This window comes from Callorhinus ursinus, unplaced genomic scaffold, assembly GCF_003265705.2.
Source record: "Callorhinus ursinus isolate GAN/ISIS: 27379988/994484 unplaced genomic scaffold, GSC_fseal_2.0 scaffold892, whole genome shotgun sequence".
Lineage (NCBI taxonomy): Eukaryota > Metazoa > Chordata > Mammalia > Carnivora > Otariidae > Callorhinus > Callorhinus ursinus.
The window spans coordinates 1-15506 of record NW_027397947.1 but is presented as its reverse complement, the minus strand read 5'-3'; the positions used below and the strand labels follow the sequence as shown (position 1 = coordinate 15506).

Sequence of the window (15506 nt, the reverse complement as noted above, 5' to 3'; positions counted from 1 at the left end):
CTGAATATGTCTGTGAAGTCCATTTGGTCCAGTGTGTCATTTAAAGACTTTATTTCCTTGTTGATCTTTTGCTTAGATGATCTGTCCATTTCAGTCATGGGGGTGTTAAAGTCCCCCACTATTATTGTATTGTTGTCAATGTGTTTCTTTGCTTTTGTTATTAATTGCCTTATATAATTGGCTGCTCCCATGTTCGGGGCATAGATATTTACAATTGTTAGATTTTCTTGTTGGATAGACCCTTTAAGTAGAATAGAGTGTCCTTCCTCATCTCTTATTACAGTCTTTGTTTTAAAATCTAGTTTGTCTGATATAAGGTTTTCACCCCAGCTTTCTTTTGGTGTCCATTAGCATGGTAAATGGTTTTCCACCCCCTCACTTTCAATCTGGTGGTGTCTTTGGGTCTAAAATGAGTCTCTTGCAGACAGCATATGGATGGGTCTTGTTTTTTAATCCAATCTCACATCATTAGTTTTTGATGTGGTGATCCACGATTCATTGTTTTCGTATAACACCTAGTGCTCCATGCAGTACGTGCCCTCCTTAATATCCATCACCGGGCTAATTTCATTTCAAATGACATACCATGCCAAGTAAATTTTCCGTAGATTTCCCAAAAGAATAATCATGAGCTGTATTCTTCATATGGAAGAAACTACCTTGGCCACTAAGCCCTTCACATAACTTTTTTGTAGAGGAAAATACAAAACCCCAGTTTTCACCTTGATTCTGTCATTCTTTTTACATCACTACCTTCACTCCTCTTCCTGAGAATGTGGACTCTAACACTGTTCCCATTAAGTCTCAGGCTACTGACAGCGCTCCTCAGACTAGGAAAGCCTGGGCACTCCCCTGCACCCCTGTGCTTGTGGACATTCCCACAGATGCTTCCCTGACCAGAGGCTCTGCTGTGGCTGTACCAGCCCTTGGGTTCTTTTTTTTTTTTTTTAATATGAGCAATCATCTGATTTATAAAAAGATGCAACAATATTTAAAATGATACAAAATATCAATTTCAAAACATCAAAAAGTGAGTGTATTTAACTACAGTCAGCTCATAACAGAGCAAATGGGTAAGAAGAATAATTCATGCTACAGCATAGTGCTAATATGAACTGGCAACAGAAAAAGTTGGTAAAGGAAGGCAGAGGAACTCTATCTTTTAAGAATTAGTACCGAGGGGCTCCATAATCATCTGGCATCCGCTCAGTGTTGTACCTATGGTTAGAAATGTACATGATGGGTACTCCAGGGATCTTCCAGATTCTTCGTTTAAGGCCCCGGTGAACTGTGGCCACAATGTAACACTTGTGCTGAGTTACTCTCTGTACTAAGCAGTCATCTGCATAGGTTCCTTTGTGTGTGCATGGTAATCGTTCAAATCTTGGATCCTTGGCAATCCTTAGAGCCACTCGATACATTTGCCCCAGTTTTTCAATTTCAGCCATTACACAGTCAGTTATACAAGGGATACACTTGGCATACAGACAGTCCATCATTGACTGTATTAAGTCAAGTTTCGCTTTAATGGAAAAGTTGATGAAGTTGGTATCAACCAGGATGTGGTAAGGTGGGCCCAGCTGTGTGTTATATTGGAAGAATAAGCAGGAGGGATGTTGGGGGACTTCTTTTTCCTTGAGTGCACTGGGATCTTTCTTTTCTTTCTTTTTAGGTTTTAATCTGTCCTTCTCTTTAAGCCTCTGATCTCGGAGACTAAGCGTTCGCTTCATGGTCGCATACTTTCTGGTTTTCTTGTGCTTCCCCATGTTCACGCCGCGCTCTTGTTTCTTCCGGAATCACCAACCCAGCCCTTGGGTTCTTATTGTGATTGCAAGACATGTCTCAGCAGTGCCCATCAAAGAACTCTAACAAAACCAGGTTTATACTCACAGGTCCTGGAGAGCAGTGTCAGAAAGTGCAGAGGGTCAGAGATTCAGAACAAGAGAGAGAAAGCCAGAACTGGGGGCCCTGCCTTTATTGAGGTCCATGGGCAGAGTGGCTAGGGGGTCCTAGGTTCACTCTTTATTGACCAGTTTAAAACATAAGAGTGAAATTCTGGCAGGGAAAGGGAAAGCAGGGTCACTACTGGTTCAGTATTGAGGTTACCCAGATCTTACTGAAGAGATACTTCGTGGCTGGGGACAACCTGACTGCTTATCTGGTAATTGTCACACACCTGACAATATGTTTATTCAACATGGTTGTCCTTGAAATGCATGCTTCAGAATTCAAAAGCTTCATGTCAGGCACTTTCTCTACAAACATGATATTGTGCTTTAAAACTAGTCTCCTTGTTTTATTCTATTATTCACCTAGGTGTCCAGAAAGCCTATCACAGACAGTGGCAAACACTGATTAGCAAACATATATTTCCCAGTGGAGTCTGCATGGAAATACAAATTTGAATAAATGGATTGACTTGATATGTTCTTAGTGTCAGAGATGACCAGAAATAGGTGGATGCATTTTTTGGGGAGTAAATACTCAGTAGTGGGATCCCTAGATCATAGAGTAGGTCTATTTTTAATTTTTAGGAATCTCCACTCTGTTTTCTGAGTGGCTGCACCAGTTTGCTTTCCTATCAATAGTACAAAAGCATTCCCCTTTCTCCACATCCTTGCCCACATCTGTTGTTTCCTGTGCTGTAGATTTTAGTCATTCTGACAGGTGTGAGGTGATATCTCATTGTGATTTTGATTTACATTTCCCTGATGATGAGTGTTGTTGAGTGTTTTTCATGTGTCTTTTGGTCATCTGGATGTCTTATATATCATTTGAAAGTATCCTCTTCCATTAAGTAGGTTGTGTTTTTGTTTTGTTGACTGTTTCTTTTGCTGTGCAGGAACTTTTTGTTTTGATGTAGCCATTTGCAACATGGATGGATATAGAGAGTATAATGCTAAGTGAAATAAGTCAGTCAGAGAAAGGCAAATAACATATGATTTCACTCACATGTGGGATTTAAGAAACTAAACAAAGAAAAAAAAGAGGCAAACAAACAAACAAACCAAAAAAAACGGAGGAAAACATATCTTCAATATGGAGAATAAAGTGGTTTTTGCCAGAGGGGAGGTGGACAGGAGGATGGGTGAAATAGGTGAAGGGGTTTAAGGGTGCACTTATCAAGGGGCTCATGAGTGACTCAGTTGATTTGGCATCTGACTCCTGGTTTCGGCTCAAGTCATGATATCAGGGTTATGAGCTCAAGCCCTGCATCAGGCTCCTCCTAACCACGGAGTCAGCTTCAGATCCTCTCTCCCTCTTACCCTCCCCACACTGCCCTTCTCTCAAATAAATAAATAAATAAACAAACAAACAATACAACCTTAATAAAAAAAGAGTACACTTATCGTGAGGACCAATGAGTAATCTATAGAATTCCTGAATCACTATATTGTACACCTGAAGCTAATATAACACTGTATGCTAATTATACTGGCATTAAAAAAGTAAAAATATTTAAGAACTGTGAGGGTGCAACATTTCAAGCCACCAACTTTATTACTATCCAAAATATTTCCTTTTCATGGTGTGCATCTATTTACTGAAGCATAGATAATTGGTGTCCACAACTGAGGGGGTTTATTCTTTGAGGTGAAGGATTGCTTAATGTCTTCTAAGTTTTATCACAGAGTTATATTCCTGTTTCTAATTGAAAATTTCCACTGCTACCTGCTAATATGACTCTATCTTGTTCCATGAAATAACTCCCTTTTCCTAGTATTTGTCTCAAATACTAAGGGGTGGCGAATGGACAATATCAGCATTAGCCATTTCATACCTCCTTCCTGCTCAGAAATCTCCTCCACCTGCATGATCAGAGGACGCTTCACAGGAGAGCTGGATGTCCTGCTGATCATGTGGTACAGGATCACCAGTTCTTCTGCACAAATGTGCATGTCCTTCAAACTCTCTCAGTTACCCAGAAGGGAGCCCACATATAGTCACTTGTTCATAAAGTCATTGGAAATAAACTTGAATAACAGACTGATCATGACTGCTCTCTTAAAGGTCAGATAAGCCATAAGTAAAAAGGAGCACAAGTTGTAATTGTCTCAGTTCTGTTCACTTGATTATTGTGTCAGTCAGTTCTTACTGTGTAACAGATTGTCCTTGTCAAATGGGATATCATAATACCTTTACAATCAAATGGAATTATGTGCTGAGACTTGTTTCTGATCTCTCCTGGGCTTCTCATGGATTTGGAGTCAGGTGTGAATCTTTACACACTTTTTCTAAGGCTAAACCATAGTGTTGTGTGTGGCTGTAGTGCTCTTCTGTCTCAGCAACTTTATGGGCTCTTATTACTATATTTCCAAATGTAAGCTAATCTTCTATTTATAAAAAATTGGTTTATCATGTGAATTACTTAAATTTCATTCCATTGTTCATACATCCGTATTAACACTTGGCTTTCTTCCCCATTAGAAGTGCTATTTCCCATCCCTCTTAAGTGAGAGTCAGCTACATGTGCTCTAGATCCTACCCATAGACATGTACCATTAGGTTTGTTCCACTGAATTAAATCATTAATGTAAAATTATACACAATAACCTGCATACACTTTGGTGAATTAAAGGACCTACACAAAAATGAAGAGTACATAGTTCAAGCTTCTATTTGTGTATGATTTATACACAATAAGCCTGTACATAAGTTTTAACTGCTTTGTTAGGTAATTACTAAAAATTTCAGCTTTCTGAGCATCACATTCCTTATTTCTGAAGGTAATGTGGGATTCTAAACATAACTTCATATGAACATCGTGGACATCACTGTGATTGTTAGCTTGCTGGATTAACTAATGAATACATTTATCTATGGTCCTAGAAAGAAAAGTAAACATTCAAATCAGCCATGCAGAGGAGATTGTTGAGGATTAACTGGTGGTGATGGAAGAGTGGTGATGGGTGGCGGAGAGTGGTCCCAGTAGGAGTAAGACACAAGTCCAAGAATCTTTGTGAATAAAAGGAATAGAGATATAGGGCATTAGCCAGGAGGGATAAGCAGTCAAGAGGTGGCATTCCTTTTACTCTTTTAAGCCAGGGACAATTTGATTATGTTCCCATATTGGTGAGAAAGATCCAGACCAGTGGATCATAAGACGTACATTTCACAGTCCTTTTCTTTGCTGGACATTCAAATCATTTTTTTTTTAAAAATTTATATGTGAAAGTGGTATATGAAAAAAGCTTTACATTGCAATTATTTCCTTACTGGCCAGATGAATATATTTGTGAGTTTCTAAGACATTTGCTTTCCCTATTGTAAATTGTCAGCGTCACTTTTGTGCTTTGTTTGTTGGGTTTGGATTGTTTATATTCCTGTTGTTGATTGCGTTTTTTAAACATAAGAATTGGAGTTTTTCCATCAACTTTGCCATTTAACCTTCAGTTCCTTTATGTATGTGTATGTATTTGAGGGTAGTAGGAAAGTTAATACATTCTTGCGCTCAAGCCTATCATTTGGTCATATTTTTCTCCCCCTTCTTGCATGTTTAAGTGTAGAAAGTTCTTCTGTATCTTTTGAATAAATAAATCACCATTTACACATATTTCCAACCTATCTTCACATTTCTTTTATTCCTTATTGTATCTTTTGGCATTTTGTGATTAGATCTATTTCTCAAAGTCACGTCACTGGCAGCCCTCATTTGAAAGGTATTCTTTATCATTTGACTAACATTCACCTTTTCTTCCTAAACAAATATGAAGTAATATATCTCTACATGAGATGAAAGCATCACTTTACATAATGCTGCCTACCCACTTTTTTGTTATATTCTTTTATTTCTAATTTTTGTTTTTTAAACATAATCTGTAGGCCCAATGTGGGGGTCAAACTCACAGCCCAAAATCAGGAGCTGTACTTCTACAGACTGAGCCAGCCGGGCACCCCTGTTTTCAAGTCTTTAGCACTTTAATCTTGAATAAGTGACCCAGGTTGATGTCATTACATTAATACTATTTTATACCTGTCTAGACACTTAGTTTTAGATTGTCATTGTGTTTCAGACTGTTGTTTGAGATAGCTCCATGCCTAACCTATTCTTACTCCTACGGCTATCCTTTGTTCCATAAGCTCTTAGTTTTATTCATTTATTCATTCATTTATTTATTTATTTATTTATTTATTTATTTATTTATTTATTTAAAGATTTTATTTACTTTTTGACAGAGGAGAGACAGATAGAAGGAACACAAGCAGGGGGAGTGGGAGAAGGAGAAGCAGGCTTCCTGCTGAGCAGGGAGTCCGATGCGGGGCTCCATCCCAGGACCCTGGGATCATGACCTGAGCTGAAGGCAGACACTTAGTGACTAAGCCACCCAGGCGCCCCTTAGTTTCTTTTAAAACTTACATTTCTAGGGGTGCCTGGGTGGCTCAGTTGGTTGAGCATGTGACTCCTTATTTCAGCGCAAGTCATGATATGATGTCAGGATAGGTTAAGCAAGGCAGAAGAAAGAATTAGTGATCTAGAAGACCAATTGATGGAAAAGAAGGAAAAAGATGAGGCCTGGGAAAAACAGCTTAAAATCCATGAAAACAGAATTAGAGAAATAAGTGATGCCATGAAAAGTTCCAATGTCAGAATTATTGGGATCCCTGAGGGGTGGGGTGAGAGAGAGGACTAGAAGACATATTTGATCAAACTGTAGCTGAGAACTTTCCTAATCTGGGGAATGAAACAAACATTCATGTCCTAGAGGCAGACAGGACCCTTCTCAAGATCAAGGAAAACAGAAAAAGGCCCCACAGCATGTAATAGTAAAACTTGCAATCTTAGAACCAAGGAAACCACCTATTTTTTTTACCATTTCTTTAAATTTTTATTGTTATGTTAATCAACGTTCATTACAACATTACTTTTTGATGTAGTGTTTCATGATTCATTGTTTGTGTATAACACCCAGTGCTCCATGCAGAACTTGTCCTCTTTACTACCCATCACCAGGCTAACACATCCCCGCATGCCCCTCCCCTCTAAACCCTCAGTTTATTTTTCAGAGTCCATCATCTCTCATGGTTCATCTCCCCCTCTGATTTCCCCCCTTCATTCTTCCCCTCCTGCTATCTTCTTATTTTTTTCTTAAATATATCGAATTATTTGTTTCAGAGGTACAGGTCTGTGATTCAACATTCTTGAACAATTCACAGCGCTCACCATAGCACATACCCTCCCCAATATCTATGACCCCGCCACCCCATCCCTTCCAGCCCACACCCACTCCAGCAAACCTCAGTTTGTTTCCTCAGATTAAGAATTCCTCATATCAGTGAGGTCATATGACACATGTCTTTCTCTGATTGACTTATTTCACTCAGCATAACACCCTCCACTTCCATCCACATCATTGCAAACGGCAATATCTCATTCCTTTTGATGGCTGCATAATATTCCATTGTGTATATATATACCACCTCTTCTTTATCCATTCATCAGTCGATGGACATCTTGGCTCTTTCCACAGTTTGGCTATTGTGGACATTGCTGCTATAAACATTGGGGTGCACGTACCCCTTCGGATCCCTACATTTGTATATTTGGGGTAAATACCCAGTAGTGCAATTGCTGGGTCATATGGTAGCTCTATTTTCAACTTTTTGAGGAACCTCCATACTGTTTTCCAGAGTGGTTGCACCAGCTTGCATTCTCACCAACAGTGTAGGAGGGTTCCCCTTTCTCCACATCCCCGCCAACATCTGTCGTTTCCTGACATGTTAATTTTAGCCATTCTGACTGGTGGGAGGTGATATCTCATTGAGGTTTTGATTTGGAATTCCCTGATGCCGAGCGATGCTGAGCACTTTTTCATGTGCCTGTTGGCCATTTGGATGTCTTCTTTGGAAAAATGTCTGTTCATGTCGTCTGCCCATTTATTGATCAGATTATTTGTTCTTTTGGTGTTGAGTTTGATAAGTTCTTTATAGATTTTGGATACTAACCCTTTATCTGATATGTCATTTGCAAATATTTTCTCCCATTCTGTCGGTTGTCTTTTGGTTTTTTGGACTGTTTCTTTTGCCGTGCAAAAGCTTTTTATCTTGATGAAATCCCAATAGTGCATTTTTGCCCTTGCTTTCCTTGCCTTTGGTGATGTTTCTAGGAAGAAACTGCTGTGGCTGAGGTCGAAGAGGTTGCTACCTGTGTTCTCCTTTAGGATTTGGATGGCCTCCTGTCTCACGTTTAGGTCTTTCAACCATTTGGAGTCTACTTTTGTGTGTGGTGTAAGGAAATGGTCCAGTTTCATTCTTCTGCATGTGGCTGTCCAATTTTCCCAACACCATTTGTTGAAGAGACTGTCTTTTTTCCATTGGACATTCTTTCCTGCTTTGTCAAAGATGAGTTGACCATAGAGTTGAGGGTCCATTTCTGGGCTCTCGATTCTGTTCCATTGATCTATGTGTCTGTTTTTGTGCCAGTACCATGCTGTCTTGATGGTGACAGCTTTGTAATAGAGCTGGAAGTCCAGAATTGTGATGCCGCCAGCTTTGCTTTTCTTTTTCAACATTCGTCTGGCTATTTGGGGTCTTTTCTGGTTCTATACAAATTTTGGGATTATTTGTTCAATTTCGATGAAAAAAGGTGATGGTATTTTGATGGGGATTGCGTTGAATGTGTAGATTGCTCTAGGTAGCATTGACATCTTCACAATGTTTGTTCTTCCAGTCCATGAGCATGGAACGTTTTTCCATTTCTTTGTGTCTTCCTCAATTTCTTTCATGAGTATTTTATAGTTTTCTGAGTACAGATCCTTTGCCTCTTTGGTTAGATTTATTCCTAGGTATCTCATGGTTTTGGGTGCCTTTGTGAATGGGATCGACTCCTTAATTTCTCTTTCTTCTGTCTTGTTGGTGTATAGGAATGCCACTGATTTCTGTGCATTGATTTTATATCCTGCCACTTTCGTGAATTCCTGTATGAGTTCTAGCAGTTCTGGGGTGCAGTCTTTTGGGTTTTCCACATACAGTATCATATCATCTGCAAAGAGTGAGAGTTTGACTTCCTCTTTGCCGATTTGGAAGCCTTTGATTTCTTTTTGTTGTCTGATTGCTGTGGCTAGGACTTCTAATACTATGTTGAATAGCAGTGATGAGAGTGGACATCTCTGACGCATTCCTGACCTTAGGGAGAAAGCTCTCAGTTTTTCCCCATTGAGAATGATATTCTCTGTAGGTTTTTCACAGATGGCTTTTATGATATTGAGGTATGTACCCTCTATCCCTATACTCTGAAGAGTTTGATCAAGAAACGATGCTGTACTTTGTCAAATGCTTATTCTGCATCTATTGAGAAGATCATATGATTCTTGTTCTTTCTTTTGTTAATATTGTATCACATTGATTGATTTGCAGATGTTGAACCAAGCTTGCAGCCCAGGGATAAATCCTACTTGGTAGTGGTGAATAATCCTTTTAATGTATTTTTGGATCCTATTGGCTAATATTTTGGTGAGAATTTTAGCATCCATGTTCATCAAGGATATTGGTCTGTAATTCTCCTTTTTGATGGGGTCTTTGTCTGGTTTGGAGATCAAGGTAATGGTGGCCTCATAAAACGTGTTTGGAAGTGTCCTTCCATTTTTATTTTTTGGAACAGTTTCAGAAGAATAGGTATTAATTCTTCTTTAAATGTTTGGTAGAATTCCCCTGGGATGCCATCTAGCCATGGGCTTATGATTGTTGGGAGATTTTTGATGACTGCTTCAATTTCCTTAGTGGTTATAGGTCTGTTCAGGTTTTCTATTTCTTCCTGGTTCAGTTTTGGGAGTTGATACATCTCTAGGAATGCCCCCATTTCTTCCAGGTTATCTAATTTGCTGGCATAGAGTTGCTCATAATATGTTCTTATAATTGTTTGTATTTCTTGGTGTTGTTTGTGATCTCTCCTCTTTCATTTATGATTTTGTTCATTTGGGACATTTCTCTTTTGTTTTTGATGAGTCTGGCCAGGGGTTTATTAATCTTGTTAATTCTTTCAAAGAACCAGCTCCTAGTTTCTTTGATTTGTTGGTTTCCAAATCATTGATTTCTCTTCTGACCTTTATTATTTCTCTTCTCCTGCTGGGTTTAGGCTTTATTTGATGTTCTTTCTCCAGCTCCTTTAGGTGTAGGATTAGGTTGTGTATTTGAGACCTTTCTTGTTTCTTAAGAAAGGCTTGTATTGCTATATACTTTCCTCTCAGGACTGCCTTTGCTGCATCCCAAAGATTTTGAACAGTTGTGTTTTCACTTTCATTTGTTTCCATGAATTTTTTTAATTCTTCTTTAATTTCCTGGTGGACCCATTCATTCTTTAGTAGGATGCTCTTTAGCCTACATGTATTTGAGTTCCTTCTGACTTTCCTCTTGTGATTGAGTTCTAGTTTCAAAGCACTGTGGTCTGAAAATAGGCAGGGAATGATCCCAATCTTTTGGTACCGGTTGAGACCTGATTTGTGACCTGGGATGTGATCTATTCTGGAGAATGTTCCATGGGCACTAGAGAAGAATGTGTATTCTGTTGCTTTGGGATGGAATGTTCTGAATATATCTGTGAAGTCCATTTGGTCCAGTGTGTCATTTAAAGTCTTTATTTCCTTGTTGATCTTTTGCTTAGATGATCTGTCCATTTAAGTGAGGGGGGATGTTAAAGTCCCCCACTATTATTGTTTCGTTGTCGGTGTGTTTCTTTGCTTTTGTTATCAATTGCCTTATATAATTGGCTGCTCCCATGTTCGGGGCATAGATATTTACAATTGTTAGATCTTCTTGTTGGATAGACCCTTTAAAAGGATAGAGTGTCCTTCCTCATCTCTTATTACAGTCTTTGATTTAAAATCTAATTTGTCTGATATAAGGATTTCCACCCCAGATTTCTTTTGGTGTCCATTAGCATGGTAAATGGTTTTCCACCCCCTCACTTTCAATGTGGGGGTGTCTTTGGGTCTAAAATGAGTTTCTTGCAGACAGCATATGGATGGGTCTTGTTTTTTAATCCAATCTGATAGCCTGTGTCTTTTGATTGGGGCATTTAGCCCATTTCCATTCAGTGTAACTATTGACAGATATGAATTTAGTGCCATTGTATTGCCTATAAGGTGACTGTTACTGTATATTGTCTCTGTTCCTTTCTGGCCTATGTTCCTTTTAGGCTCTCTTGCAAAGAAATTATTCTTAACAGCTTAATGTAATCCTTTGGATAAGAATGTCCAAATATTTCATATCCAAAGTTAGGAATGAGATTGAGACATAGGAAAATGACAAAGGGAAAATCTTTTGGCTATCAGAGATATCACAAATCTTAAGAAAATGAGTTACATATATTGTACGAGACATTGAAATTGAAAACATAGAAATTCTAGGAAATAAAGTAAGGAAGCAAGTTCTACTTCCACAATATACATAAAATAATCACAACTTCTGACTCTAAGTCATTTGCCCTGCAATCATGGGCACTTCAGGCCTTGGACAATTGGCCCTTTTAGAACTGCCATCCCAGAGAATCTCATCAGGGCTCTCTTTGTGTCTTTGTTTCTTAGGCTATAGATGAAGGGGTTCAGCATGGGTGTGACCACTGTGTACATCACCGAGGCTACTGCACTTGAGTGGGAGCTCTGGGGAGCAGCAGAGCTAAGGTACACTCCTAGGCTCGTACAGTAAAATAAGGAGACAATGGAGAGGTGAGATGCACAGGTGGAAAATGCTGTATACTTGCCCTGAGCTGATGAGATCCCACATATGGTGGAGGAAACTCTCTTAGAGTAAGAGTAAAGGACCCCAGCCAGGAGAGCACCAGCCAGTAGCAGAGCAGCAAAATACATCACCATGGTATTAAGAAAAGTATCAGAACAGGCAAGTTGTATCATCTGATTGAGTTCACAGAAAAAGTGGGAGATTTTCACCTCTGTACAGAAGGACAGCCGCAACACCGTTAAGGTTTGTAACAACGAATTCAGGATGCTCATGATCCAGGACACCAGAACCAGCAGTCCACAGAGCTGGGGGTTCATGATGACCATGTAGTGCAGGGGGTGACAGATGGCCACAAAGCGGTCATAAGCCATCACAGTCAGGAGAAAGATGTCTACTCCTGCAAAGAGTATGAAAAAATACATCTGGCTGAGGAAGCCTGCATAGTTAATGACCTTACTGTGAGTCTGGATGTTCCACAGCATTTTGGGGACGGTGGTGGAGGTGAAACAGATGTCTATGAAGGATAGTTTGGAGAGGAAGAGGTACATGGGGGTGTGGAGGTGAGAGTCAGAGCTGATGGTCAGGATGATGAGAAGGTTTCCAAATACAGTGAGCAGGTACATGGAAAGGAAGAGCCCAAATATGAGGGGCTGCAGTTCTGGTTCCTCTGATAGTCCTAGAAGGTGAAACTTTGAAATTCCTGTATTGTTTCCTGGGTCCATTGTTGGAGGTGACTACCAGCACAGGGGAAAATAACATGATTAATTTTCACACAAATGGGCATTGCTCACATTGTGGAAATGCTAAAATTTACATTTTCCATTTCAAGAAACTAATTTCAATATTTTGTGAATGGATTTGGGCCCCTTGAGGGTATCCCCAGTTCCTCTCTGATTAGGAATTTCCTTCCCAACATCAGATGTTCCCCAACAGGTCAGATATTATAAAGTTTAAATAAGAAATCATTTCATGCATTTAAGGAATATATATGGTGTCGACCATGTTTCAGAAATTCCTAGTCATAAAGTAGAGGGTGCTGAAAGGCAATAGTCCCTACAATTCAATGATGGTGATAGAAAAGAAGCAGATATAAAGATTAAATAATGGACAGATGCTATGAAAAAAAACAGAAGCACGTTAAAGGAGAGAGTGAATGGGGTGTTACATTGGGTGTTCAGTCAAGACTGGATAAGAAGGTGACCTTTGAACAGAGACCTCATGGAAGAGAGGGTAGATGATGGGAGGTCTTCCTGGCAGATGGAACAGCCAGTGCAAAGGCACTGAGGAAGTGCTTCTGTCAGAAAAATCAAGGCTCAGAGGGAAGCCAGGGTGTTGAGGGGAATGGACAAGAGGGAGTGGTGAGAGGTGGTGGCAGTGAATTTCCTAGAACCATGTGGCCTCATAGCTGCTTAAGTTCAAGACACAGGGAGTTCTTCATCCACAGTATGTACCTCTTGCACTTTATGATGTGGTCGTAATAGGGTCCAGTCCATTGAACATCCCTCCTCAGTATCAACTGTTGATTGAGTTAGGCCTGTATATTATAAGTGTCACCTTGTAATAGAGGAGCCCATGTATCCCTGCGTGGAGGACTGCTCGCACTCATCAAGATGCCCACATGCACGTGCACACACACACGCACACACACACACACACACGCACACACACACAGGGTCATACACACAACACAGCACACCATGTCCTCCTGGTATGTCTTACTCTATGTCCTTCTCACCCCCAACCCACCCCAACACACTATTTAGGATATGAATGCATACACATCATATTACTTTTCCCATAAGAATTCCAGAAATTCCTATTCATAGGTTTCCTGGGATAAATCATCTTGGGGCTCCATTTTGTAATGGCCACTTTCTGACCTGTGTGTAAGGAAACATAAATAATTATGTTCAACAGAGAGAGAGAGATGGAGGGAGGGAGAAATGAGATGGACATAAAGAGTAAAATGACCTAATCAGCTCATTTGTCCTGAGACACTATGAGGAAGGAAAGCTTCCTTGGTGCTGGTGGCATCCAATCCTGGTTTTACCCCATTTATACCCACCAAAAATAATAAAAGAGCAAAAATAAATTGCCCAGAGACAAAGGTAGTGACTTATTTATGGTGTAAAACACCTTACAGATTGAACACCACAAGAGAAAAATGAGTAAAGAGAATATACCAACACTTCACAAAATCAGGTATTTTTATTAACAGATAGAAGCTAGGAGGGGAACTGTTTTTTCTGTGCCTATTGCATATTTATTTGACCCACTGATTTCTGTTTGGTTCATAGAGGATAAGGTGAGCCCCTTTATCACTTTTCTTATGTGACATCTTTTTGTGATTATTTGTCATCTTATCCTTTGGGTTTTAAGTCACTTTCTTGACAAGTCCCAGGAGCACACCTACCTCTATTGGTTCTGTTCTTTTCCAACATGCGAAGACCTCCCCAGACTCTGTAGAATCCTACACACCCCATGGCAATCTATCCTCTCACTCTGAATACTCTTCATGTGACTTATCTGAGGATATTATCTCGGACTCACATTCATCTCACTGTGCTCTTGTCTATCACTGTGACATAAGGACCAAAGGAGCAGGGACTTCATCTGTACTGTTTGTCTTTTTCTTTATGGGTGTGGATGTATATGCTCTTGTAAAGAAACGAGTTCAAGCAAGTGAGACATTAGCAAATCCAGAGAATGACAGAGGAGATTAAACCAGGTTAGGTCGGTCGGAGCAAGATGGCGGAGGAGTAGGAGACCTAGATTTCATCTGGTCTCAGGAATTCAGCTGAATAGGGATCAAACCATTCTGAACACCTACGAACTCAACAGGAGATCGAAGAGAAGAATAGCAACAACTCTCTGAACAGAGAAGCGACCACTTACTGGAAGGTAGGATGTGCGGAGAAGTGAATCCGAGGCGATATTCGGGAGGAGAGACGGCGGGGGAGGGGCCTCCGTCGGCCGCTTCTGGCAAGTGCTAGAGACGCAGAGCACAAAATCGGACCTTTAAGAAGTTGGCTCTGCGGAGGGACGTCGCTCCAGTGGCTAAGCGGGGGGTGGAACCCTCGTGGGACAGTGTGGTCTCAGGACCCTTGGGGTCACAGAAAGACCGGGGGTGCCTGAGTGCGCCAGAGCTCCCAGGTATCGGAGCGGGGAAGCCGGCTGCAGAGACGGAGCCTAGGCGCAGGCTCTTAGCTCGGGGTGGCCATAAACTGTGATCCACGGCCCAGTCGGGCCACTGCTCCTCCAGCAGGGACTCAACAGGCGGCAGATCCAGAGAGACTCCCCTTCCTTCCCGGGGAGGAGTGCCTTGGGGGCGCACCGCAGGGATCTGCTGGGTTTGGAGACTCCACACGGGGTCGACTGCGAGAGATAGCAATGCTCGGTCACAGGCTGGGTGAGCACGGAGCGCGGCCAGAGACCGGGGAGATGGGAGTGACTGCTTTTCTCTGGGGGCGCACTGAGGAGCGGGGCCCCGAGTTCTCAGCTCCTCCGGGTGGAGATTGGGAGGCCACCATTTTTGCCCTGGTCGTCCAAGGCTGTACCAAGAGCTGGCAGGGAACAAAATCTCCTGAGAGCAAACCCGAGCAGATTCCTTAGCCCGGACGCACAAGGTCGGGGCAATTCCGCCTCCGGCAAAGACATTTGGAAACCACAGCAACAGGCCCCTCCCCCAGAAGATCAGCACCAACAGCAAGCAAGCCAAGACCAAGTTTACCGATCAAGGAGAACGGGAGAACTCCAGCGCTAGGGGAATACTGCACATAGAATTCATGGCTTTTTTTTACCATGATTCATTAGTTCATCAAAGTTAATTTTTG

The 15506-nt window shown here is 41.0% G+C and overlaps 1 protein-coding gene and 1 pseudogene across 1 annotated transcript; both read right to left on the bottom strand.

Moving 5' to 3' along the window:
- Nucleotides 1–1169: 1169 nt before the first annotated feature.
- On the bottom strand, nt 1170–1775 carry LOC112818236 (rRNA-processing protein FCF1 homolog pseudogene; annotated as a pseudogene).
- Nucleotides 1776–11426: 9651 nt separating this feature from the next.
- Nucleotides 11427–12395, bottom strand: LOC112818237 (olfactory receptor-like protein OLF4). The gene has a single exon (XM_025865705.2). It carries the CDS (start codon nt 12393–12395, stop codon nt 11427–11429), a length of 969 nt encoding a protein of 322 aa, XP_025721490.2.
- Between the last annotated feature and the right edge of the window lie 3111 nt (nt 12396–15506).

What these genes read in the sequence shown, in the direction of transcription:
- LOC112818237 (XM_025865705.2), bottom strand. Translation starts at nt 12,395, where the DNA reads ATGGACCCAGGAAACAATACAGGAATTTCAAAGTTTCACCTTCTAGGA.